A 26,518-nucleotide genomic window follows, 5' to 3' on the forward strand; every position below is an offset into this window, starting at 1 on the left:
TTTTTACAACTATGAAGTACTGATTTTAGGTTTTCCTTTCATGATATGCTCCGTTTTCGGAAAAGATCGAAATGCAGCGGCTTGTTGAACAATTACTAAGATAAATTTGGCAAATGGCTCTAAATGCTACACTTCCTATGAGCCTTAACTGCCACTGCTGGGGAAAGAAACTCAGTCTGAGGCCCCCTTAATTAAAGCTGCTTAGCAAATGAGATAAAAACGAGTTTCCATTCCAGTTTTCTCCAAAACTGACTCAAAATCGAAAAGTGGGCCGACACAAACTGTTGAACGTTTCATCAGGTTTAGTTTCTACCTCCTGTATGAAATGCACATACTGCCTTCTGAAGATCAATGACGGGATATAATTGTTGTTAACCTAAATTTTTTCCGGCTTGACTAATCAGAGAACTGCTTAGGAGTCACAGCATTCTCATAATGAGTCAGAAACTGCCTTATATTTGTACTAGAACAGCATTTATCCAATCATTTTGTACACAAAGAACCTCTGTAAGCCGCATTGGGCCTTAAAGATGCACAAAATGTATTTTGGTGGGTAACAATTAGGGCTAATATATAGAAGAAGAACACATTTTCTACACTTTAAAACAATTTTGCAGTTCTTTCAGCCAAACACGACACACTGCAGCTGTCAGAAATTCCCAATACCTCTGAAGCATAATTGCAAATACAAGCCTGACCTGACATCCTACAGTATTTCCCCCCTGGACACTATCTTCAGAAAACTCATCTCTGCCTCCTTCCCACTTGTAGAGGCGCAAGGAGGTGATTAAGTCTCTAACTCTGGCTCTAACTTGCTGCCTGTTGATATTGGGATCTGCCTTTAAATAACTTTGAGGGTTTTTTTCTGGGCTAGGCCATCCTGACTAAAATAGGATGGCCTTCATCTTAATAGAATAAGGTCTCAGATGTTGGCTGAGAATGTTAGCTCCTGCCTGTGATGCTCTAGTCTTGTTGGAAATGTCTTCCACCCTTGAACTTCTCAGTTTGATGATACTTTTCCTCCCATATTGCAATATATATATATATATATATATATAGCTGTATTTGAAGTTAAGTGACAAATGTCTTTTTTTAATGTGGCTTTCATTGGAGAAACAAGAACTGATGACATGTAGATACAAACATAAGATACAATTCAGGTCTTACAATTGGTTTAGTGGTGACAGTAGAAATAAGACATAGACTAAAAAAATTCAGAGAGAGGAGAAATAGCATTAAAAAAAAGTGCACACGTGTCCCCTTGTGTGAGTTTGTGCATTAATGCCATAATATAACTGTTTAAGGTATAACATTTTTCATTAAAAGTGCCTTTTTTTGTTAACATTGTTGATATAAAGTGACCCCAATAAAAGTCTGGTAAATACCGTCTACAAAGGTTGTAAAAAAAAAGGAGGAAGAACATAAATATTGACTTGTCATTTTAGTGTAGGTAGCAGCTTGTGTTTTATTAATTCTTCCTCCTTTTTTTTCCTTTTGGGAGGCAATAACACTTCAGATCCCATGCAGCAATAATTTGTCCTTCTATAATTCATAGTATATTACAAACAAACACCCACATCTCACGATAAGCGCCATTTTTCAAGAGCTAACTCCATACAGCTTGGTCTTAGGCAGAAAAGCCACTTAACCCAAAACAGGCTGTGGAAATAACAGATAGGGCTCTGTCAATCTGCGAGGTATTTGTATTTGGATTCATTCACAGATCCCTTTATATTACTGAAGGGATATTATTGCGTTTCTGTGAAGACACATTTTACCACGCTACATATCCTTGGATACACCCTGCACGATTGAGTGTGGGGGGCGTTTATTTAGCAGCGGTGTTTTGTAGGATTAAAAGGATGGTTAGTGGTCTCAGAGCAGAAGTCTCCTCAGACTTTGGGAAACTTCATGTTCGCAGATGCTTGTTTGCGCTCCCTGACGTAGCGTGTACATATGCCGCGGTGATGCACAGAGCAGCTGGAGCTCGGAAGCAAACATGTAGTCTCTATCTTTAGATCAAATAACAGAAGTAACTGAATTTGTCACACCATTGATGTCACAGTTAGATGCTAAGAAATAAAATGTCACCATCGGTATATAAAATCAAATGCAATGATTATTACTCTGCCAAGGAACACGGCGGAGTTATGTGACGATCTGCGTCTGTCTGTCTGTCCATCCGTCCGTCCGTCAAAAACAGACTAACAGATTTGGATGAAATTTTCAGGGAAGGTCAGAAATGACACAAGGACATAGTGATTAGGTTTTGGCAGTGATGTGGCTTATAGCATGGATCTGCGGATTTGTTAAAGATTTCTGTATCTTTGCAAGATAGCGTCACGGCATCACTGTAACTATGACAATATTGTGGCATTTTAAGATAGAACAAATGATAAAATTAGACAAATAGGGTGTGTGAATTAAATTGAAGCACAAACAATGATAAGACTGGAAGACCTAACGTGTCAACTGAAGTTATGAATAACCCTAGATCAGGGGTGTCAAATATGCAGCCCGCGGGCCAGAACCGGCCCGCAAGAGGGTCTAATGCAGCCCACGGGACGACTTTGTAAAGTGTAAAAATCACAGAGGAGACATTAAACGGCTACTGTAAATTTGTAAATGTAAATTTAAAATAATTTCTATTGACAAGTTGTTTTGATCATACATATGTTCGCCAAACCAGTTAAGGTTGTGTCCACTCGGGTACAGATTATCAAACTAGGAATTTATAAACATTATTTTGTGGTTCTACTGAAAACGCAAATATCTACTGAAAATTATTAGTAAGTCATTATTTTGTCAGTGCTTTTCAAGAAGACCTATGAGATTTTTTTTTTTGATTTTTTTTTTTTACTATTCTGTCCCATCTATACAATGGATGAAAGTCCCTCCCTGGTTATTGATTAAACTCCTAAAAACGCATCTCGGTGTTTAAAAGTGAAATATGAAAAAAATCCCTTCCTGCCTTTAAATGGCTTAGATGTAACTATCCCACTAGCTGAAGCTCCAGCACACCAGCTCACTACTCCCTCACTACTCTATGTTACACAATGGCAAGCTGTGTTTGATATGGAAATCGATTCTGAAAAAGAAAGGACTGTCACCTGAAACTGCTTTGTTACATAAAGAATTTGGTCATTTTTTAGAAGGCACCAATGCTTTCATCTCCTCACTATTCATTCCAAATCTCCCTTAAAAAAAAACATCCATCTGCCTTTGTCTGCGGTTTCACAGATAACCAAAACTTTTCACCCACTTGTGTCCTAGTAATCTGGAATGCCGTTTTCTTAGAGGCAGTTTTTAAACATTGTAAGCCATCAATCTATCATTCATTAGCTATACCTGCAAACAATCCCCCCCAACCTCAGCTTCAAAGTAGCTTGGATTATAGAGGTGCACCACTGCACCCACCTAGCTTAAAAGGATCTCCAAAATACTCTGTTAGCGACTTCTACAGTCAGATTTTCTGAATTTTTAATGAATATTGCTAAATGTTAAACTATTTATCATCCACAGTGATGACAGTAACACACAATACTGTAAATAAGCCAGCACAGGGAACTTATCTTACACTCGAACAGTACTTTGATCTTGTTTTTTAATGAATTTTTTTTTTTTTTGAAAAATTGATGTTAAATTTGTGAAAATGTTGTTACTGAAAATTGTTTTGGCCACAGTAATCATATTGTGAAGATCTGATATTGTGACATCCCTAATTTGTATTCAAAACTGCCACAGATCTGTCCACTTCTCTGTCAGAAATCAGAGATTTTGTCACTGGTTTTAGCTTTTCAATTTAATGTGTTGCTGTTCACTAATAAATATTACAGTAATTTTAGTTTTACAACATTGCACTCAGTGATTGCTCAACTTGACTCATTTTTATTGATAAAATAAACTCTGCTGTTGCTGCAACTGCAGCTGCTGTATCCGTTTCTGAAGCGGCTGATTGATGCCACTCATCCCAACTCATTATTACATAGCAGTGCGCTGCTCCTTTCTCTGCAGAAAGGGGAAATATCAAAATGCACTTAAGTGTTTCTTCAGAGAGAGACAAACCCACAAGGGGTATGAGACCAAAGCCGCACCTCAGTGGTCGTTTGGCTTGTTTTCTCTCTGTCATCCCTGTCCGCCTCTGAACACAGATGGAGATTCATCTGTTGCCTGTTCCCTCTTGACTCATTTTCCTTTTCTGTTCCCATCTCCTTACCTTTCTCTCCCCCCTCCTCCACTTCCTCCCATCTCTCTCAAGAGCCTGTCTGCCAGCAGAAGCCCTGTACCTCACCGTGCGCTTATCAGACAGTTTATCCTTTTCCTGTGGGCGCCGTCCTCCATCTGTGGCTGTGACAGCCAATCGCCACGCTGAGGGTCCATTCCAAACCGTGATTTAGACACCCGGCCTTGCCAGCGCCGCTCTATCAACCCCCTCTTCCCCCCCTTCTCTCTCATGTGGACTTTTCACACGCGAGGCACTTGATCCTTACATTCTGCCATTCCGTGACTCACGGCGAGTTTAACACATGCACAGAAACAGATAATTAGTGGCCTTTTCCCTTGGTAACATGTTTCATCCAAAGATAGGTAGCCACAATACAACAACACCCTCTGCCAGGCTGGGAAAGTGAACATACTGTATTAAATGCAAAGTGGAGGAATGATAGGAAGGGACTAATGAATAGGCTCTGTGTTTACATCCCTCAGTGCTTCGGCTTTCTCCCTTAATAGCCTGGCTACAGTCGTATCGCTCAGCACTTGCAAACGTCCTCAAGAGGTATCTTCGTTAATATTTTACTCAGTAGAGATAGTAAATAACAAGCGAGGCATTTCCAGAGAACAAGAGCAAACAGGACACGGCAAGGAGGGGCGGGAGGAGAAGACAAAAAGGGAAGACAGAGAAAGCGAGGGGGAGAGAGGATGGCTGTCTCGAGGGTGTCAGCCACAATTGCTTTCTCATTTTTAACTTGTCAAGAAGGCTTTATCTGTTTTATCACCAGTGGAACTCTGAATGCACCGAAAGGCTAAGGCGGCTTGACAGAGCAAATATGGCTATTACAAATTTCGAGGGGGCAGCAGAAGGAGATTTAGGAAAAAATGCCTGCCGTGCATCAGCTCTTTCTCCTGCACCTCAAGAAAATGCAATATAGAAAATAAACAAAGGCGAGGTTTTCGTCTCAGCTACACCCCAAAAATAAGGTTTGTTCACCAAGTTGTGAACCCATTCGGACAGTTTGCAACAAAAAAAAAAAATTCCACCTGTGACAAAATAATAGATTTAAATAAATAAAAGACAAAATGGAGCCAAGGTCGAAACGCACGTCCAATCCCAGCACAGCAGGTGAGTGAGAGATAAACATTTGTGCAAAGTCGGCCGGGTCTAGTCAAGCGGCTGCTACTCCTGGTTCATTTGCAGTTGCCACCGATGTGTTAAATGGCCATCTGTGATGGGGTGAGAGCCCCCTGTAATGACTTCCTTGTCTGCGAAGGAAGACTGGCGTGTAGGGAGAGCTGCAACACAGTTTGAGAACATGAAAAGTGCGGGAGGAAGTGTGGGAAAGAAACAGTGGATGTTCATGCTTTTTTTAAAAAAAAGTTATTATTTTGGCCCTTTTTTCAGCTTTATTTTCATAGGCGCAGTGAGAGAGAGACAGGAAACGGGAGAAGACATGCAGCAAAGGGCCGCAAGCGGGAATGAAACCCGGGCTGCTGCATCGGGGACCAGCCCCTGCACATGGGTCGCCTACTTAACGCATTGAGCTACATGGGCGCCCAGGATGGTCATGCTTTTAAAGGTAAAAGCCCCATTTGCAGTCGACACAAATTCTCAAAGTGAGCCTTAAAAGTATAAAAGACTCTGGTAAAAAGAATCATTTATCTGTCGGACAATCCATCTAAAGCAGGGGTGTCAAACTCATTTTAGTTCACGGGCCACATTCAGCCCAATTTGATCTCAAGTGGGCAAGACAAAAAACCACAAGCGAGACAAAAACGAAACACAAAATGAAAAAAACGAAAAACAAAAAGACAAAAACATGAGGCAAAAGACAAGTCAGTAAAAAAACAACAAAAACAAGACAAAAATGACAAAAATGAGACAGAAAAACACAATAGAACAATGAGCAATCTAGTATTTTACTTTATGATCAAAACAACTTGTCAATAGATATTATTTTAAATTTATAGTTTTACAAATTTACAATCTGCAGTTAATGTCCCACAGGCTGCACTGGACCCTCTGGTGGGCTGGTTTTGGCCCGCGGGCCGCGTGTTTGACACCCCTGATCTAAAGTGTTCCTATAGAAAACACATATTCACAGTGTTTCTATGGTATTGCCAGAAAGAGACATTATTAATTCCTACAAGTACACACACTGGCTGCTGCTCATATAACATCAAACGCTGGAGAAAAACAACATAATTATACCACATTTTAATTAAGATCAAGATCCGTCTGTTTTGCCAGGTACGGCTTGATTAGAAAAATCATACACATATCTCTCATCCAACTCCAGAATTCTTGTGAAAAATTATAAACCGCCCACTCTGAGCGTCACTTAAAAGCAATGTACGAGTTAACAAATGAGTAAGACTCATGTATGGTGGTGGTCCTCAAGGAGATTACGGTCACATTGAAGTTTACTTTGGAGAGAAGCCCGCTCTGTGCTTTTTTATGTTTCTCGATTTCGTGGAAGACACTTTGATCATTTTGGCTGAGCATTTTAACAACTTAGTACCATATATCATTTAAATTTAATGTGGAAAAACACTTCCCGTCTTAAAATGTACATATGCTGTATATGTGACACATTAATCTGCTAATAACTATGCTTGTCAGATAAATGTAGGAGACTAAAATTGACATAATGGGGCGTGTGGACATCAAAACAAGCATGCATTCTGTCTGCTGTGAAATAGGTAAATCGCTGATCAAGCCAACCACAGATAACACCCTTTCACAATAAGATACACACAATATTCTACAGGCTTGGGGAGTAATGGAGCGATGTTAAAAAATTAGTATACCAAAAAAAGTAAACGCAATCCCTCAAACTTACAGTAAAAAGATAAAATTAAATACACCGATACACTTCATAAAAGATTATTTGTCTGGTTGCAATTTCAAAAAAAAAAAAAAAATTATTTAATTAAAAAAAAAAAAAAAAAAAAAATTTTCAAATAGGTTAAAGAACAATATGCTACATACACATCACAGATAGTGCAAAAGTCAAAGTTGGCATGCTTTTAGCTGACAGATTCACAGAGAGCAACTTTAACTAATGTAGAGCAACTTTAAGTAAAATCGAGCAACTTTAGCTAATATAAAGTAATTTGAACTAATATAGAGCAATTTTAGCTAATATAGTGCAACTTTAGGTGATATAGAGCAACTTTAACTTATTTAGATCAACTTTAACTCATTTAGAGCAACTTTAACTAATATAGAGCAACTTTATTTAATATAGAGCAACTTCAACTAATGTAAAGCAACTTTAAGTAAAATAGAGCAACTTTAGCTAATATAGAGCAACGTTACTTAATAGTAGTGGTGGCGCAACGTTTAAGTCTAATCAGAAGGTTGGAGGTTCAAACCCCGAAGCAGCCACTGTTGGGCCCTTGAGCGAGGCCTTTAACCATTCCGCCCTCGTGGGATTAATAAGGGATAATAAAAAAAATAAAACGACTAACATAGAGCAACTTTAATACATGTATACTACCATTCAAAAGTTTGGGGTCACTTAGAAACTTTTTTATTTTTAAAAGAAAAGCTTTTTTTTTTTTTTTTTTTAAATGAAGATAACACTGAATTAATCAGAAAGACAATCTAGACATTGTTAATATGGTCAATGACTATTCTAGCTGGAAATTTTTAATGGAATATCTCCATAGGGGTACAGAGGAACATTTCCAGCAACCATCACTCCTGTGTTCTAATGCTACATTGTGTTAGCTAATGGTGTTGAAAGGCTCATTGATGATTAGAAAACCCTTATGCAGTTATGTGAGAACATGAATAAAAGTGTGAGTTTTCATGGAAAACATGAAATTGTCTGGGCGACACCAAACTTTTGACCAGTAGTGTATACAATATGTAAACCTGCAACATCTGGAAACACGTATTTGTAAAAACAAAAGTGCTGTGCATATTTACATGCAGCAGCAACATCAGAAAGTTCATTAATTAGACTCATCATAATTAGAAATTATCCCTGACATAGGATCGATCAAGATCATGATGATAAAATGACAGTTTTCTTTTTTTGCTGCATTTGTTTTGTAGCACTCATCCTCAGGTTGAGTCCTGAGTTGTGACATTTTTCTTTAGCTTATAGTGAAAGCCTGATCTGTCTACTATGGTGTCGGTGACATTATAAAGAGATTTTTCCCTTTCATGATCTCAGTTATTTGCTGTATTGTGAGCACAGATGTTTCCCACATAGAGGATGACTTTTCTATTAGTTAATGTAAATACCAAAATATAGAAATAGGTAACAATGACAACACATTTCCAGGTAAAGTAACTTCCTGCAGTTAGATAATATATCATTTAAAATGTCCTCTGCACAGAGTAGATTTATGATTAGAAATTTGGGAGATTTTCTTCTCTTTTCTACCCAAATTATTATCAAATCAAATTACTGATAGATAATAATTATACTTTTTTTTTTAAAATGAGCTCTTGTCTATCAATTCAGACAGTAATATTATGGCATATTTCTTTAATACTGTGACACTTGGACTCAGTGACTGGCTACATTTTTAGTAGTAGGTGTATCAGAACATGCTGTTAGGTGTATGTTTAAAGTAACCTTTCCAACCCTGACACTGTATAGATATGACATGTAATTATTCTGCTTGCACTCACAAAACACTATCCTTCTTTGCAGGAGAGACTTAGCTTTTAATGCCACATAATGTATAGTTTTATCAAACAGTACAACTTTCAGGTTTGTGTTCCCGTCGCAGTGAACAAACACAGACGGCGCTCAGCTGTATTGCTATTTGTATGTCCGTTCCAGCCAGCCCCTGAAGAGCGGAAGGTCTTCCCTCAGAGGGCATCTGCGGCTGCATAATTGCCCGTAATCATCTTTTCACCGAGCTCGCTGTGCAATTTTACAGCTTGACAGCTCTCTACTTTTGTGTTCTACTTTCAGCGCCATCAGCACTTCTCTGTGTTCAGGTTCTGTGGCAGTAATTTAGCTTTCACTTCAGATCTTTCACGGCTATCAGTGTGACTCATGATCTAAATATAAATAGGGCGCATCGCTACGACTGAGAAAGATGGACGGCACATGTAGACCTCATCTCCTGCTGTCTAGATTGTGAAACAAAGCTATTTACAAATTGGTTCGATCCTGATATATCAGCTTTATCATACCTTGCTGTTGATTTCCCTTGTTTCAACATTAAAAATGAGCCTTCCTTATAAACACCATAATACCGCATTCAATTTATCAGTGTATTTGGTATCAAAAAACAGTGAATAATTCTCTTCATATCACTTTGTACTTGACAGTAATTGAAAGCCTTTTCTGCATTCACATAGCTGATAGTTGGCAGAGCGAAATTTGCTTAAATGTGTTAAATGAACTCGAATGCAAGCGAGCCAATGTAAACACTGATTATTTTTATGCTCAGAATTAAATTAACGCCGCCAATTTTGCTATTTGACACACAGCAATGTGAACTTGTCAAAATAAGGTATTCTCAGTGTGCATCTGAGGGAGTGGGAGGAATCTTGTGCCAAACCGACGCTGCCTGGATGGAGCTTATTCCCTTTGAAAGAGGCAAAGTGAGGACAGGCGATGGCCGCGAGCGCTTTCCGCTCAGCCATGAAAACGGCATCGCTGGCCGCGCCGCTCGGCTGTCCCATGGTCTGCCGCCAATTCAGACTGAGCTAATGACACATGACCCTCAGAAGGGGCCCCTGGGGGCTGGTCATTGGTTCACCTCTGTCATTTTAAGACCCCACCGCCCACCATTATACCATCCATCCCTGTTGCCTTTCACTCACTCGCTCTCACACACACGTACACACCACCACCTCAGAACACAGTGAACCCGGCAGCTCACCTGTCTGACTGCTGCTATTAGAGCAATGTTCTGGGTAATATAATGCGTTTCACTGGGAGGTAAAGGGAGGCATTTTGATGCATTCTTGATGTCTTCTCTGATACTGTTCCATATTCACGCCCAACGTTTGTTTGCAAAGTAGTTTAAACTTGACTCATCCAAAACTTGACTTTATTGAAAAGGGCAATTAGGCAGCAACCACTGTGACTGAATTTTAAACTGCAATGTGACGTGTGGTAATTTCTTATGATGCATCGAAGCCAATGGAAAACAAATTAACTCAGTAAGGGTTCTTTGGGGTTACTTTCCTTTCTTTGAGCATTTGAAGCTAGATTTTTGGAGTTAATACATACACCACTGTCCTTTTTATTTTTTACAATAGTAGCTACATAGAACAGTAGCCTTATAGCACAGCATTTCACATCCATTTTATCATTTATTGCTGCCTAACAGTGTTGACATTACTAGAGTATGATTAACACTGGAAAGCCAAGCATATTGTCACTGATGTATTCCCAAGCTGCAAATATCTCTTCACTAATTAAATTTCAAGAAACGACAGCACCATGAAAACAATGTACTTACTTGATTTGCTAAGCCCAGCTGACAGTGATTGTAAATGCTGTAAAATAAAACACCAAACTGACCTCATTTTCTCCATGGGTTTCTGAACCTGGTCACACATTAATCGCCCTTAAGGGACGTGACTGCAAGGAGGAAGTAATGATTTCATTGGTCACATCGTACCTTTCATTCTGTTAGTCGGGGACTTGTGACACGGTTGTTTCACACAGATCTAAGGGCACAAATCTCAAAGCAGCAAGTTTGGTGAGCAGAAGCAGTCTGAGGAGATGCAATCAAACTGAAGCACAGGACATTCGTGCAGGGACAGTAAATCTGAGTGCAGATAAACACTTTTGAGTAGAAGCAGAGCACACTTGCACCAAAGCAAGGAACACTGGGGTTTTGAGGGCAAACTTTGAGCATAACATTAATAAATAATGCTTTAAAATCAAAAGACAACACTCAAACAAAGATTCCATCGGATTAAATGGGTAATGAAGAGAGCAGTGAGCCTCCATGTTTCAAAATGTGCCTTCAGAAACCAAAGATGACATCACCCAACCCAAAGCCATAATCAGGATATTTCCTACTCGCCCATTCCACCAAATCACCATCATACACTTGCGACTCGATAGCGTGTTGATGACTGCCAGCCACCAGCTGCTGAGATATCTAGCTCTCACAGCCCACCGTCTAGCCAATTTTCTCCTCCCTCCTCTTCACACTGTCAGATGCTAAATGATTTACAACAGAGCTGCCAGTGAACGAGCAAAGTCGCAATTGTTCTCGAGTCGAAAAGGGCACAAATAAAAATGTTTCTTGTGCCTCCTGTGTGCATGTATTGTGTGCATTCTCCAACTGCAAACAGCCCCCGCAATTACTCAATATTATTACAACCGCAGCTAAAGCCTGACTCATGCATGCTTAAAGATCTGCCTTGTGCTGCACCACATGCATGAATATTGCACTTCTTCCTGCACTGAACACGCCAGTGACATTTCTAATTTAATATTAACAGCATTTGCAATGATTCCTGCACTCAAAGATGCACAGTTCGTAAAAGAATGTGTTGCAAGGGAAACTTTTACCGAACGCCTTAAATAAAGGTCAGTGGAAAAACTAACAATCCTTTAATTTATTTATGCGACTGTTTTGAATGTGTCACGGTACATTTGCATCTTATCATTTTTTGGCTGCGGGCACAAAACAAATGCTCCTTGCTGACCAGAGCTGCACTGCAAATAAACAAATGTGAATTAAAAAAAATAAATAAATAACAATCGCATGAGATGCCAAAGAGGAACTGCGAGAACTTGGGACAACCGGTGTCACTGTTTTGCATTTACCTTGTAATGCTGTCAGCGGGATGAAAACCAAAGCCACCGTCAGAAGAAAAAGGAGAAGGTGGGGGAGGAAGAAAGAGCACAAAAAGCACAAGAAGAAGAAGAAACGTATTGACGGGCGGGCCCGACTGGCAAAGGCAAAACAGAAAAGCACCTTGTAAAAAAAATATCAGACTTGTAATTAATAACTTCACGCATATTTAACATCCTCTTTATTCATGAGCACCTGCTTCTATTGACCCGAGGACCATGCAGAATCAACGTGCATTTTAAACGTTTGATGTTGGGAGGCTCGATCTGGGAGCCAAACATTTCAGAGTCATCTAAAACAGCTTGACATGATTAGCTCTGACAGTGCCATTAGATGGTCATTTCTTCTTTCAGAAACACATCCTGCCAAATGATGCTCACTCTTTATCAGCAAAGACATTTCAGTATGTTTAGCCTTCAAGTCACGCACACATTCCTACGTATAACAACCCCATTTTTTAATTCAAATATCACTTTTTCGTATTTCCTCTTCCTTTATTTTACCATCTTGTCTCTTAAAAAGAAGAAATGCCAGAAAAAAACTATTTGAAAAGCAGGAGCGGATCTCTTTTTAAAACCTATACATTACAGCCTATTTTGATTCCAACTGGACTAGTTTGCTGGATTTGATCGAGCTCACTCATTTCTCTTGACCTTTAGCCACCGAACAAATTGCTTCACTCCTCTTGTAAGTGGAAAAAAAAAAGAAAAAAAAAATCCCCAGCTGCTCTGAACTAGAAAAATACTGGGCCCATTCACTGAGTATTTCTGACAAATTGGAATGTTTTATTCGTGCTTAAGAACGTTTGACACCAAAAACTTAAATAACAATGAAACAGAAATTAACATATTGGTGTAAAAAAAAAAAAGGAGAGGGATTTAAGTGTTCTATTGTGCCGCTTTGAAGTGCAGTTTACTGAGAGGTCACTGATTACATCTGCATGGTAATCTTAAAATTTGGACTATATGCCGCCATCCCAGAGGAGGAGATCAGAAAATGATTATTTTCATGTGAAGTATAAAATCAAGATATTGTTGATTCAACAGCTGCTGTGGCTTGATTAAAGGAGGACTTGTCTTCTCATCTAACTTATGGCGACTAGAGTTACAAGAGAGGATTGATTTCTTTTTCATATCTCGTAAATAGCCACCAGCTAGTTAACTTTTCTTAGCATACTAACATTAAGGAAAACAAGGGCAGAGAGCTACCAGCATACGTGCATGAATTAACATAAAGAATCTTGATAATTTAATGCAAACAAAAATAGCTCCATGGATAAACTCCCAAAGTGTTGTTTTACACTTTCATTTTTGCAAAAATGAATAGGAATAAAGAGGGGTGCATATACAAAAGGCTTTTAAAAATCTGCTTCATTTCTGCATATGATTTTCACAGAATTCAATGTACAGCAAAGGAAATGGAAAAGCTAAAGGTGGATGTGCTCAAAGTTGCAAAATGTTCAAATAAAAAATGAAAAAGAAAGGAATGTCTGAACGCACAGTTCGACCTTGAAGAAGATAGGCTACTTCAAAATGTTGTGCTAGTTTTTACAAATGGCACTTTAATGTCTCTACATATGTGCAGTCTATGTCCTCTGTATGTAAAATGTATGTTACATGAAAAAAAAACAAACCTAAATGTGAAAAATAGGGCAAAGCATTCTATCCTATCATTGGCTAACTTCAGAAACAACACTTGTTTGTCGTTTTGTTTTTTGTTTTTCCAAAAATGTTAACCAAGGTCCATTTCCTGCCTCTAACCTACACACTTAACTGTGTCTCCTAGTCAAGTATCCCAAGAATTAATTTATACTAAATCTTATTCAAAATCAAAAAGTCTAGTTCATGATGTGTAATACTATGCAACACAATGTAATAGGAACAACACAGCAGCACCGTCGAATACAACCCTTTTCAGAGCTTTTTGGCTTTCTGAAAAAGTACAATTCTTCTTTACATTCTATGCCTCACTGAGATACCGAATGAAATAGAACTAATATTAATGTTATTACCTCTGCTTTTTCTGCTCTGACGTGTCAAAATGTCAGTAGTGAGAATGGTCCTTCGGCTAATTTAGATCTAGTATGCAAAATAAATGCAAATGAATGGTGGAGGGATCAGTATTCAGACTCTTTCCTGCTGTTTAAAGCGAGCCGTTGGAGCCGTTTATTTCTGTTGTTTCAAAAATCCTGCCCTGTAAATTCAACAGCTCTGGTCCTTGAAACCTTTTCAGACATCAATGAATAGTCACCAAATCAAAATGAACACTCCAAAAGCACATTTCACATTTCTTCTATTTCGGGCAATCAGCGTTTTGATACAAAGTGTTGATTAGTGGTATATTGTATTAGATGTACAATATATAATTTGAGGCATGAAATGACAGGAATAACGAGCTCATAGCTCTACTAATTAGGAGCGAATCAATGGTTATTCTGTGGAAGGAGATTATTCTTACACAATATTATTAAATTTTAAGAATATAACAATGTAAAGGGCATCTCCAGTGTCATGGCAGGAAGTTTTGCCCTTGCTGTTGTTATCACTGTCCTTGGTACCTGCTCAGGTGTATGGATTTATCATTGTAATTCCAGCTACATGGCATCAAAGTGCTCCCTTTCACTTTCTTTCAGCTCTGTTTGCCCAAGCCGAGGCGACAGATGTTTGAATGCGAGTACAGATGTCTATGAGAGGAATTTAGCGATGTAAGACTATTCAAGTCATGTACAAACACTCACTCACTCCCGGGTCCCTTCTGTAAGTTCTCGGGACTCAGTGGTGCTGGTTTTTCAATTCACACAGCTAGTTAATCACCGGTAATTACACTCACCTGGCATCCCATGTGTAAATCAGTCCCCCATTAGATGGCTGACAAAGAATGAAAAGCAGCACAGCTCTGCTACAATTAGCAAAACATGAATGTAAACCACACATTCTAACAGTGGGACTTAGTCATTTCTTGGGAGCTCGTTCTATCTGTGACGTCAAGAGCAATGCAGGAGCTATTTAGGGATGAGATGTAACTCGCTTTTTTTGGTGCATCCAGTTTCCTTCTTGAAGGCACTTGACCTCACTTGTGTTGGGATGCAGGTGCTGACTCTGACAAAGCTGTGTTCACTCCAAATGCTCTGCCAAACAGATGTTTTCTTTAAAGCCTTCAGTATCCTTTAATCCACTATACGCTGGTCAGTTATGTAACGGTGCCTTCAGGTAGCTTTTGTCAGCTTGTAAAGTCTGAAATACAATGTGAGTGTGTCGTATTTATTGCCTGAGATGGCCACAGGCACTGCTAGAAACTTACCAAGTCTACCAAATTAACCGAAAAAACATTGTGTAATTGAAATCCAGAACAACGCATTCCTGATCTGATGCTACTCATAGAACCTCACCTATCTCAAAGGCCAACATACACCCATCAGCCACAACATCAAACCCACCCTTTTAATATTCTCTAGATCCCCCTCGTGCCACCAAATCTTCTCTGATCCATCAGGGAGTGGACTTCTAAGGGTGTTTGTGGTGTCTGGAATCAGGACACCGACAATGAATCCTTTTGGGTCCTCCGGATTATAGTGTGGATCTGACTTTTTTTCAATGAATCCTACAAACTTCTAGATCCCAATGCCCAATCGAAAAATTCTGGAGGCCAAGTCAACGCTTTGAGTTCTTTCATCGAGCCATTCCTGAGCAGTTTTTGGGGTGTGGAAGGGGCACATTGTCATGCAAGAGGAGTGCTGTCTTCACTGGGGGTATGCTTGGTCTGCAACAAATGCTAAATGAGAATGTTGCAAATGATTTGGAAGCATTCAGTGGTGTAGTTCAAACTATACGTCTCAGATATCAAGTAGTCAAAAGTGTGGGTGGTATATGTCAAAGTAGCATCCACATGAATGTCAAAACCCAGTGTTTCCCAGCAGAACCCTGCATAGTAACAGGATGGTCAGTGTTATTCACTATGCTTGTCAGTGGTTTAAATGGTTGTACATTGCAGCTGCTTTACATTGTGAAAAAATAAGATGGATATTCTGTGGTTACAAAACAGCACAAAGTAGGTTACTGAGAGAGGAGCTTCTGTATTGTGATCTTCAGTATCTTTGGTGACTATGCATTGTTCTTTTTTTAACTCGGTATCCACAAATAATGCTGTACTATCAAGAGATCACTCTAATTTAATCTCTATTTAAATGCCGTTAATTCACACCAATTAAAAACAATTCTACAGATTCTGACCTTAAATTCTAAATATTCAGCTCTACCTTGCAATACATCAGGCCAAGTTTAATTCAGAATCTGTTCTCATAATTAATATACGTCTTCTGTTGCTAATATGGCTGCATTCCTATCAATTTTATCTTGGACTAGACTCTGTAACAGAATGTATTGAGACCGTGAGCATTGTTTGGGTATAGTGTAGAGGTAAAAGACAAATTTACTGCTATGCAGAGGCAAACAAACAGGGAGGTCTGTCTTTGTAGCTTGTCGCTCTCTGATCTTGGTACTGTAGCGAAGGCAACCTCAAAAACACATCCGAGGCACAGGGGAGCTGTAATGCATTGATATATTTTTTTATTCTTTATCTTCCAGCCATGTCATATAAGAAAGGCTTTTAAAATTCAACACTGCATCAGTGTGCCTCTGACCTCTTTAATGATTATTTCTTCTGCAGTGCCACAAACACTCCTCATTTTGCCTATGATTGTCGGTTTTTAAGGACCTCTTAGTAGCCTTAGCAGCTCAGGAGATTCCTTAGATCCTGTTTTGAAAAGCTTGGAGGATAAATGTGAGGCGAGATCCAGATCACACCATTGGAGAATTTGACAAAACAGTCCACAATTCTACTACTTACAGAAAGAACAATATGCAATTGTAAGTTTTGACATTATCACCATGAAATTTTTTTGTGCAAATTCTGCTGGATTTTCTCTCTCTTTGAAAGCTAATTTGTTGGGATGGTGGAGACTAACACTCATGGCATTATCCTCTCTTCCATTATTAGTTTTTTCTCTAATGAGAGGGAACAAAGGTAGAGTGAGACTGAAAAACAAGACTGACTTCAGAGGGATTAGATGTAGGCCAGCAAACTGAAAGTGGGCTATGCTGAGGGAGTCTGAGCCATCATGAGCCCAAAAAATGTTATTTTCAAGTTACAGATAAGAAGTAAGAAACACATATAACACATTTATACATATGTTTTCAAGGGCTACGGATGTCTACAGAGCTTAAAGCAAGGAAAATATCTGTGCCCGAAATGTTTTTTTGCCGGTTAGAAGAATGGAGGGTGACATAAAACAATGATTAGTAACCTTTTATTGTCAGATGTACTAACAAAGCTACCACCTGTCATGTTCTGAAAGTGTTATTTTGATTTAACATTTCTAGTATTGTTATAGTTCATTTTCATACAGTTGAACAGTTTGTGTTTAGGTCAGTTGAATCTATCCATATTTCAACCAATTATCTCTCCATTAAAACCATTTTCCTTCACTTTTAGCATTCAAATGAATCATTTCATCATATATTTTGCTATATAATTGAATCGGTTGTTCATTATTTTCGCTGTTTCTTATTTTTAGCTTCCTATTTCAACCACTGCCTCGTTCCTCTTGGCAAAGCCCCTTGAATACAAGTCCCCCTAGTTGGGAATCACTAGCATACAGTGCTAAAAACGTAGTCTAGCGAGCTGTAGGCAAAAAGTCAGATGGATAACAACTTGGCTCATTTCAGAAAGACAAAGACACCAAATCTAAACATTTCAAAATGGCGAAAAAAACAAAAACATTATCTTCTAACCATTTCCTCAGTGAAAAATAATATTCTGGTAATTGTTTCCAAATCAAAGCTCAACTATGAGAGCTAAAAAGAACATCCAATACACCTGTCATTCAAACTTTTCATGGCTCGGCCCTCTGGTGGTCTTTAAACGATATATGCAGCATCAAATTTCTAGTTTTGCCAAACTATTGCAAAATTTGTCCAAAAGATTGCTAAGATGATGAAGAAAACAAAATATGCCGTCTATCCATTGCTATACTTCTTTAAAGTAGCATGCTCATGTGCAATACTGAGCTGACACTTAACTAAGACACAATGTAAACTAATGTTGACAAAATATCGGGTTTGTAATGGCTGTATACATACATATACAGCCATATTCTTTCTGGGCGACAGCTAAAATATAAGCAAAATATATACAAGTATTTGTTCCAGAGACATACAATCATCTATTTTCAAAGGTAAAAAGGCCAATGTTAGGTCATATTTTCATGACACGGAATACTCATCCACTAATACGCAACATTAATGCTTCATTGGTTCACTCATGGAATCGTATAATTAAGGCCGATGACCCTCTTCTGACCTCCACCTATAAGCCCTTTAGCAAAGGTTAGGGCAGATATTTGAAAAATTGGTTGTCAGACAAATCACCAATATCATCATCATCTCAACAATAGCTCTTTTCCAATACACCCAATGCAATTTGGACTCAGGGCTGATCACTCAACAGAAACAGCAACAACCCCGCATGGAAGGAACAAACTGGATAACATTAACTTGTTCTAATGGTGTTTGAGGGAAAATCATTTTTAAAGAATGATATTTTGCATCTCAAATAATGCTCCTATGAGATTAAAAATTAACTAAAACAACGTTTTAAGTCGAATTCAATGTTTTGGGGATGTTTCCAACATATTCTTCCATAAAGCATACCTACAATGCTACATCATAACAAGGGAAGAACATAGATGCAAAGCAGCAATGCAACATTAGGAAAATGTTTTAGGAACATTTTTCAAATGTCTTCAGATATTGTTATCATGCCTTGAATCTTTAAAAAAATAAATAAAAAATAAATTCCCGCCAAGAATATCACTAGAACTTTGCAGAACTTTCTCAGAACATTTTTAGAACAACAAATTTGCCAAACTATTTTCCAAAATCAATAAATCCCACTTTGTGTTTTAATACTTGTAAACACCCTTTAACCTGAAGCTTTTTTGTACATATAACTTTTGCTTATTATTTTAAAGCAGTGAGTCTGTCTGTCATAAAATAACAACATATGCAATAAAAATAACCCAATTTTGTTCTCTTTTTTCACCTTTAGCAAGACGACACTGACACCACACATACATAATTTAATTGTATTATTATATGCTGTACTAAATTGTATTTATCTAACCTGTAAATGCTTTTTATTTGTATTGCACATGCATTGAATACAATGCAGTTTGCCATAATTACTGTACATATTGTATAATATTTATTATTTTGGAGACCAGATGAAAATTGGCCCTTTGGGTAACTTGGGTACATTTACATTTATTTGAATGTTGATTAATATACATTGTGCTGTGTCAAATAAATAAATATATAAGTAGAAGGGGAAAAAAATATCGAAGTGAGTGGGTTGGCCACAGGCTGTAATATTAATAGGTTCCACTCTGCAATACCATGGAGACAAATAATTAATTGTATGAAATCTGTTTTTCAGAGGACACTGGAATAAAGCTGCAGTATATCCCTTCACTAAAACTTTGTATATTGCAGGAGATCCTTGTCTCCAAAGGGAATTAATGTCACTGCAGTGGGATGGCTGTTTGTCAGCCAAGAGCCTCTCACCCTATCAGCCTCTCATTCATTATCTTGAACTCTAAATAGCATTTAAAAATTATTTAATACTCACTCTGCACAGTGCCATGGCAACAGCTGTTTCTCCCGTGGCATTAACATTGCTCCTCCACTGAAGTCACAGTCACAGACGCTGCACATTGGAGAACAGTGCTGCTTGGGCTCCATCTAGTGGCATAAAATAGTAACTTAGACAGAGCAGATCTTAAACGCTGTCAGAATGGGCAAATGATCAACCTATTGATCAAATAATCCTATAATCTGCTGTAATGGCCCATCTTTGAGAAGGAGAATAAAAGTGCCTTGCAAATTCAACATTCTACAAATCCGCGATTTCCGTCTGCTAATGAGCAACAGCAGCCTACAATCAATTTCAGACAAAAATAGCTGAACTACAACTCCAGATTGTGGGTGTACGTTATGTAAAAGGTTGAAAAATTACTAGATCATCCTTCTTTTCTTCAATTTCTTGTTCATTTTAATGTCTGGTACAACTAAATGTACATCTGTTTGGACAAATATAACACCAAAAATAGCTCATAAGAGTTTAAGAACTGATATCTAGCCACATATTCTTTTCTGTCTGTTTCAGTCACATGGGTGGCATGGCTCAGTGGGTAGAGTGGCCGTCTTGTACTGGAGGGTTGCCGGTTTGATCCTCACCCAGAGAGCTCATGTCGAGGTGTCCCTGAGCAAGACACCGAGTGAATGTGTGTGTGAATGGGTGAATGTAATGTATAATGTAAAGCGCTATATAAATATTTACTATTTAGTGGTACCAGGCATTAAAATGAACAAGACATTGAAGAAAACAAGGGTGGTCTAATAATTGCCATTCTACCACAAGATTCCTGGGAATAGCTTACCAATATCTAAATGAGTTCATGAACCAAATACTTTCTTAAAAAAAAAAAAAAAAAAAAAAAAACAGGATGAAGCACATCTCAAAGATCACACTTAGTTGCACATGACATATTGTTTGATCTTTGCACTTAATGTAGTCACTATCAAAGAGAAACCAAGCGAGAACTCCTGAATCAAAGCACAGAATCTGCATTAAGGTAAATCAGGTTATATCAGAGGTAAACACTACAGCTGCTGTTTGATATTGATGATCGCACACAGAGGATCAAGGATAATGCTGAGGCCACAACACAATGGACAAAGAAGCTTTTCTGCAGTTCAAAGTAAGGAATTTATTTAAATTAGGAACCTATTTTATCAAGTTTCAAGTTTTCAGGACAAACAGTGCAATCGATGACAGACAATTCTCTACAACACATAAAACTTAACTAGTTGAAGACAAAAGGCCACAGCTTCAAGTATCGTGAACAGTAACATATATACACACCCATAAAGCAACATGAGACATTTTATATTCTTTACATTTCAATCCAGACTACATTATACAAAGATCTAAAAACATACAAATATTTTCATTACATCACTGCCAGCACCAAGTGACCATAACATTTGTCAGAGTGTGAATGCTCCTTAGAAATGAGGGAACATATTTTATAGCCTGCAAGGTAATGTATGAACAGAATGCTCCATTAACCAATGAATGCACTCCTCTTCATGACACTTTGCAGTTGATGTTAAAATGCCACGTGAATAAATAAGAGGTTTTATTGCATTTCCAACCATTTAGAGGGTGGTTTTCATCACCTTTACAAACCCGCATTGTGTGGCACTTTTGGCAATTTTGCACTGGCGACCGTGCCCTTTGGAAGAATACTGGAGTGGTTTTTCCAAACAAACACCACCATGTAAAATGTTTTTGGCCCATTAACACACATAAATCACTGAGCGCACTTTTCACTGCCATGAATCCAGCTGTTGAGGTGCATTCTCCTATCATTTTGTATCCATGGATGAGTCATCACAGCATCCCATAATCCTCTGCAGCTCCTGAATACAGGGAACAACTGACTGGCTATGCAGCTGAGCCATCTTCAACCTTGAGATAGGGAAATAGAAGCGCGATTTGTTAGTCGGGTGTTACCAAAAACATCAATCCTACTATTAATAATAATGCAGCATCTATGTTTTCTGACAAACTGATTATATAAGAAACTAGGAAGAGATAAAATTATCATTAACAGCGTCTGGACTATCTAGCTCATCAAAACACTACACAGTGTGCACCCACAAACCATAATACATTAGCTGCTACCTAGTTTCTAATATAATTAAACTGACAAACAAGCATATTTCATAAAATTAAAGCACCCAAGTGAAGCTTTAGTAAATACATGAGTCTGGGAAACTTACAGGAAGGTAATCCCACCTGTTTTGCTGGGGCTGGTGTACCAACCCAGGCGATAAACGCATCTGAGCTTAGACTCAACAGGTCGGAAGACGGGACTCCAGTAGGATGTCCATGCTGCTTTGCAACTTGTTGCCAAGCCATCAGTCAAGAGGCTGCGGTAAGCGTACCGTGTATATTTTTGACAGTAGTCAAAAACGGTAAATGCAGCTGAAGCTCGATTTTCCAAGCAACCTGAGTGAAGCTGGTTTGTTTAAACATCAGGTTATTGCTCAGAAGGATGTAGGAAGCACACACTTGGCTTTACGGGTGTACACAAACACCACTTAGTATCTGGTTCACTGTGACCTTTCAGAAGTATGCATATTTAAAAGGAATTAGCAGAATGGGAGTTTTATTCTGGCAACCAAACTGAGCTGTTTACACAGCAAAATCCTCGTGCACCATGGCCTTAAACTGACTAAAGCAGGAACATAATCAACGTGCACATTGGCAATCTGACTGTATGAAGCCTGTTCATGTGGCATGACAAGCTTAACGTACCTTCTGAGCAGCTCGCGTCCTCTGTTGGGTTCGGGGCGGTAGTGCTCCAGAGCGGTGAGGCTGTGAGCTGCCAGGATGCTGTAACACTGTTCTCGGAGAGCGTTGTGGTTCGCCGTGTCCCACTGCGGCAACTCGCTGGTGTATCGCCACGCCATCAACGAGTGCTCCAACGCAGCGTCCCACTCTTTGTTCCTCAGCAGAACTTGGCCCCACTCCTGACACGAAACCTGAGGGGGAGGATATGGAGGTGACAGATTATCACAACACAATGAAACACCTGGCGTATGGAGCGGTATCCTGTGGAGTAGGGTTTAATCTACGTGACAAAAATGTCCTCATGACGAAAAAAATAAAGCTCAATTAGATATGAATAGCAGAGATGTGCTTAAAAAGAGAACAACTGATTTTGTATTTTAAAACAAGACCTTTTAACAAAAAAAATAGACAGTACACAAGACAATGTGCACATTTCCAAAATCAAATGAATTAAAAAAAAATAAATAAAAAATAGACACTCACAGAGCAACTAACCAGTGTTTTCAGTGTTTATAAATCTTATTTTTTTCTTGATTGACTGATGGTTTTGTTTACAACCGAAAAACATTCATTTTACAATTCAAGCTGAAATCAATGAATTTTTCCTCTAAAAAAAAAAAAAAAGAAAAAAAAAAGAAAGACTGAAACTGATTAATCAATTAACAAAATAGTTCCAGAATAATTCAGTCACTGACCACTGCAGCTCTATTAGACACCACAAATACTCACTTTGAATGCCACTAGATGAGGATAGGCCTTCCTGTAGCAGTGAGCATCCCTGTTGGAGCCAAACCGTGAATAAGGTATGGACCTGTAAACATTTGCCTTCTTTAGCTGCAGGTCTTCCTGAAGATATTTCAGGTCTGACGCTATGATCCTTGGCTCTTGGCTCTGGAATAAAATGCAGCAAGTTGTCTTATATGCAGTGGCAGAGCTGAGCGGCACATTTTATTTTGGCTTGTCATGATTACATTCATTTAATTTGTTTTTATTTCAACATTGAGGGCCTTGATCACAATATACAAACATTAAAAGCAGAAAAAAAGTTACAGTTTACGTCAACACTTTACACAACAAACAGGCCGAGGACATCAAAATGAAAGGGCAACATTAAGATACAAACATACAAACACTAGTCTGTCAGTCAAAAGGGATTTAAAATGATCAAAAGGTAGCAGCTTATCTAACTTCAGTAGCTTCTGCAGATTGTTCTACTTATGTGGAGCATAATAATTAAAAGATACTTTCCCAATCTCAGTATTAACATGATGATTTAAGGACCAAATATTCTTGACTATGTGAAATTGATCTACAGTTAAAAAGACATGCAAGACAACCCAGAAATGTGGCGAGAATTGCTTTGGAGAGAATTCAAGCCGTTCTTTATGCACTGCTACCAATGTTTGCCATATAGAAAACAATTCAACAATAATCGATAAGATTTTGAAAAGGCTTTCTGCAACTTTGAACCAATAAATGACTTATTTCTGCTTATAAAAACATCTGACAAAGTATGCAGATACACTACGTATGCATTTTCTGCTCCCCACTGCTAAACTGGACACAAAATTATCTAAAGATAATTAATGGTCTGTGTTATCTTATTAATATTTTCACTTGAAATGGACAGTATGCATACCTGTTCCACTAAGATCAGGGATCTGATCAGCTGTACAAGCTGCTGTTTGGAGAGCGGTGTGTGGGGCTCGTCCATCTTCTCACAATGCTCCTCCATCCCTCCTCTCCAAACTCCACCGATGGACAAGTCCACTGCAAAAAAACACCAGAAATATGTTTATGGGAATAACAGATCACCGCAAAAATCTCTAAAAAGCTCCAGCAGATACTTGCATATAAATGGGAATAGAGACTAGTTGGTAAATAGTATTTTTGTGTGTGGGTTTTATTGGAATATTCATTAAATGCACCCTGGTGATTTTTTATGCACTAATTTGTACCTTTCCTGCATCAATTTATGGTAGAAATGTCTTTATGCAAAGCAATTCAGGCACCAGGTGAAATTTGAAAACAAAAACACATAGGTAGGATGTATTTACTCTTGTGTTGATTTCTGTGTCTTGTTTGAGGAAGTACCCTATTTCAATGTGGCATGTTTTCCTGCATCCCCCTGAAACTTAAACATTTTTTGGCACTTAAATGTTTTCATTGGACAGGTAAAAGCTTGTTTTTTGGGGGGTTTTTGGACAAGACTAAATAGCAAGGGAAACAAATGTGTCAGTTACACATCATTCGGTCGGTTTCTAGTGCCATTTTGAGGGCAGCTCACCAAACCAGACACACCTTAGTTTTGCAAGTAGAGCTTTAATGCCTTCACGTTTATACTTACATGATTGTACACGCTTTGGAGCTGTGGTTCTCCCTCTTGGAAGAGGAGACGGAGCCAAACGTGCACTCAGAATTTCTAAGTAGGACCTCCTCATTCGAGCTGTAAACAAAATATGAATATTAAAACTTCCTCACCCTCTCTATAATATCACTTGCAACCCCGTGTGTGAACAACAAACAGTTTAAACGGCGTTTTCATGCAAAAGTACGTCACTTCGTAAAAACGGCGCAGCTGCAAACACTGATGCTAATTGCCTGGTAGTACCGAGGGCGCGCGCGGCGACAACATTAGCACGATAGCAAAGTGGCGCAACAAAAGAGCGCAAGTTGCACAAACTCAACGCAACAACTCACACACGAGTCTTACCTGCAATTTTGGGCTGCGGTGCAGGGATTTCCACCAAAGCACGTCGCGGCTGGCACACAGCTGCCATTGTGAGGGGACCAACGGGTACAGATACGAAGCTAACTACCTGCTAATAGCCTAGCTGAACTTTAAACCCCACCGGGGCTCCGCGAACAATAACTTTTCCACGGCTGTAGTTGGCTTCTATGGGACTCGTCGGTCTTCTCCTGAGGCGTCAGTGCAGCTTTCGTCCTCGTTAATATTCCCCCGACTTAAATTTAACCCTGCATGGCAAAAAAATAAATAAACTTTAGTGAACCGAAGAGAGACAAACTCCTGTAACTTTTGTTTGCGGCGCTGCTAGTACAATGCTGATGATGAGGCGCGCGACACGAGTTGCCGCGCAGGTGTGGTTTGCGGCATGCGTCGATCTGATTGGTCGAGCGTCCCAGCATGCGCGGAACATGCGCCCAATATGTAAGTGATGCGTTCACTGTCCCCCATATCTGACGCGATGCTGCGTGGAGAGGGGGGAATATCACGAGAGTTCGATTCTTTTTGTTGCTTTCTTAGTGCATGAGAATCCTAATGCAGTTTTGAAACTCTGATAAAATAAATCTTGTCATCTCGTGTGTTCTTCTTGTTTTACAGGCTTTTCTTGGTCATTGATCTAACTTCTAAAACTCAGATAAGTGTGTCAACCCCCAACCCTTCCCCTCATGGATTCATACTCTGTTTATCTCGTCCAGTATTTTCCGCTTTTAATGTTTGTAGGGTTCATAATGTATACAAACTGCATTTATCTCATAGCATTAAGAGTGTTTGTACTGTTTATATTGTTTGAACTGTTAATAGGGTTTATATTATCCATACTATTTACGTTTATATACATTTAGATGATCTTTTTTTTTATATTCCCACATATCCATATATTATTCTGTATATACCACATTGTATATAATGCACTTTACTGCTGCTTTTGCATTTCTGGTTCAATGCTAAGCCAAATGTATTGCTCTTAGTAACACTTCTGCCCTGTACAATGACAATAAAGATAAATCTAATCTAATTTAATCAAAGTTCTACGTTTTCCTAATATGAAAATTATCCATACCTTCCATAAAGGAAAAGGGCTTAAGCGTCATCAAATGATTAAATTCTTAGAAATTTTAGATGGTCTTCTTTGATATGCCTGAATTTTATAGAGCATAAAATACTTATATATTTTTTTAATTATAAAGTAGGCGAAAATGTGACATAACTGTACATAGTTCAGAAAATATCACTACTTCACCTGCATGAAAAATTCATTTTCTTAATATGTGCTTCAAGATGGGA

At 38.6% G+C, this 26,518-nt stretch overlaps 2 protein-coding genes across 5 annotated transcripts in view; both read right to left on the reverse strand.

Annotated features, from left to right (window-relative positions):
- Positions 1-19,774, reverse strand: part of il1rapl1b (interleukin 1 receptor accessory protein-like 1b) — a 353,384-nt gene extending 333,610 nt beyond the window's left edge. The window contains exon 1 of one of the 2 annotated variants that reach the window (XM_055008610.1): positions 19,696-19,774. The gene's annotated coding sequence lies outside the window, so the exon portion shown is untranslated. The remainder of the gene's footprint in view (positions 1-19,695) is intronic. The other variant, XM_055008611.1, reaches the window with a different exon arrangement.
- Positions 19,775-20,799: 1,025 nt separating this feature from the next.
- On the reverse strand, positions 20,800-25,964 carry LOC111571711 (uncharacterized). 3 transcript variants are annotated; one of them, XM_055008637.1, is made up of 6 exons: positions 25,202-25,930; positions 24,836-24,934; positions 24,128-24,237; positions 23,218-23,379; positions 22,453-22,679; positions 20,800-21,600 (listed from the first exon to the last, which is right to left on the reverse strand). In XM_055008637.1, the coding sequence occupies exons 1-6, from the start codon at positions 25,266-25,268 to the stop codon at positions 21,498-21,500; spliced, it is 768 nt and encodes a 255-aa protein (XP_054864612.1). In that variant the 5' UTR covers positions 25,269-25,930; the 3' UTR covers positions 20,800-21,497. The 3 variants fall into 3 exon arrangements, with proteins under 3 accessions (XP_054864612.1, XP_023130780.1, XP_054864611.1); XM_023275012.3 differs by having other exon boundaries at positions 24,128-24,258; positions 25,202-25,917; XM_055008636.1 differs by lacking the exon at positions 20,800-21,600 and adding an exon at positions 21,622-22,153 and having other exon boundaries at positions 24,128-24,258; positions 25,202-25,964.
- Positions 25,965-26,518: the final 554 nt, after the last annotated feature.

This window comes from Amphiprion ocellaris, chromosome 24, assembly GCF_022539595.1.
Source record: "Amphiprion ocellaris isolate individual 3 ecotype Okinawa chromosome 24, ASM2253959v1, whole genome shotgun sequence".
Lineage (NCBI taxonomy): Eukaryota > Metazoa > Chordata > Actinopteri > Pomacentridae > Amphiprion > Amphiprion ocellaris.

Coding starts and splice junctions, on each gene's coding strand:
- LOC111571711 (XM_023275012.3), bottom strand. CDS start 25,268: ATGGCAGCTGTGTGCCAGCCGCGACGTGCTTTGGTGGAAATCCCTGCA. Junction 24,935..25,201: donor ACCGCAGCCCAAAATTGCAG/GTAAGACTCGTG, acceptor TTTTGTTTACAG/CTCGAATGAGGAGGTCCTAC. Junction 22,680..23,217: donor CTCATCTAGTGGCATTCAAA/GTGAGTATTTGT, acceptor CCTCCCCCTCAG/GTTTCGTGTCAGGAGTGGGG.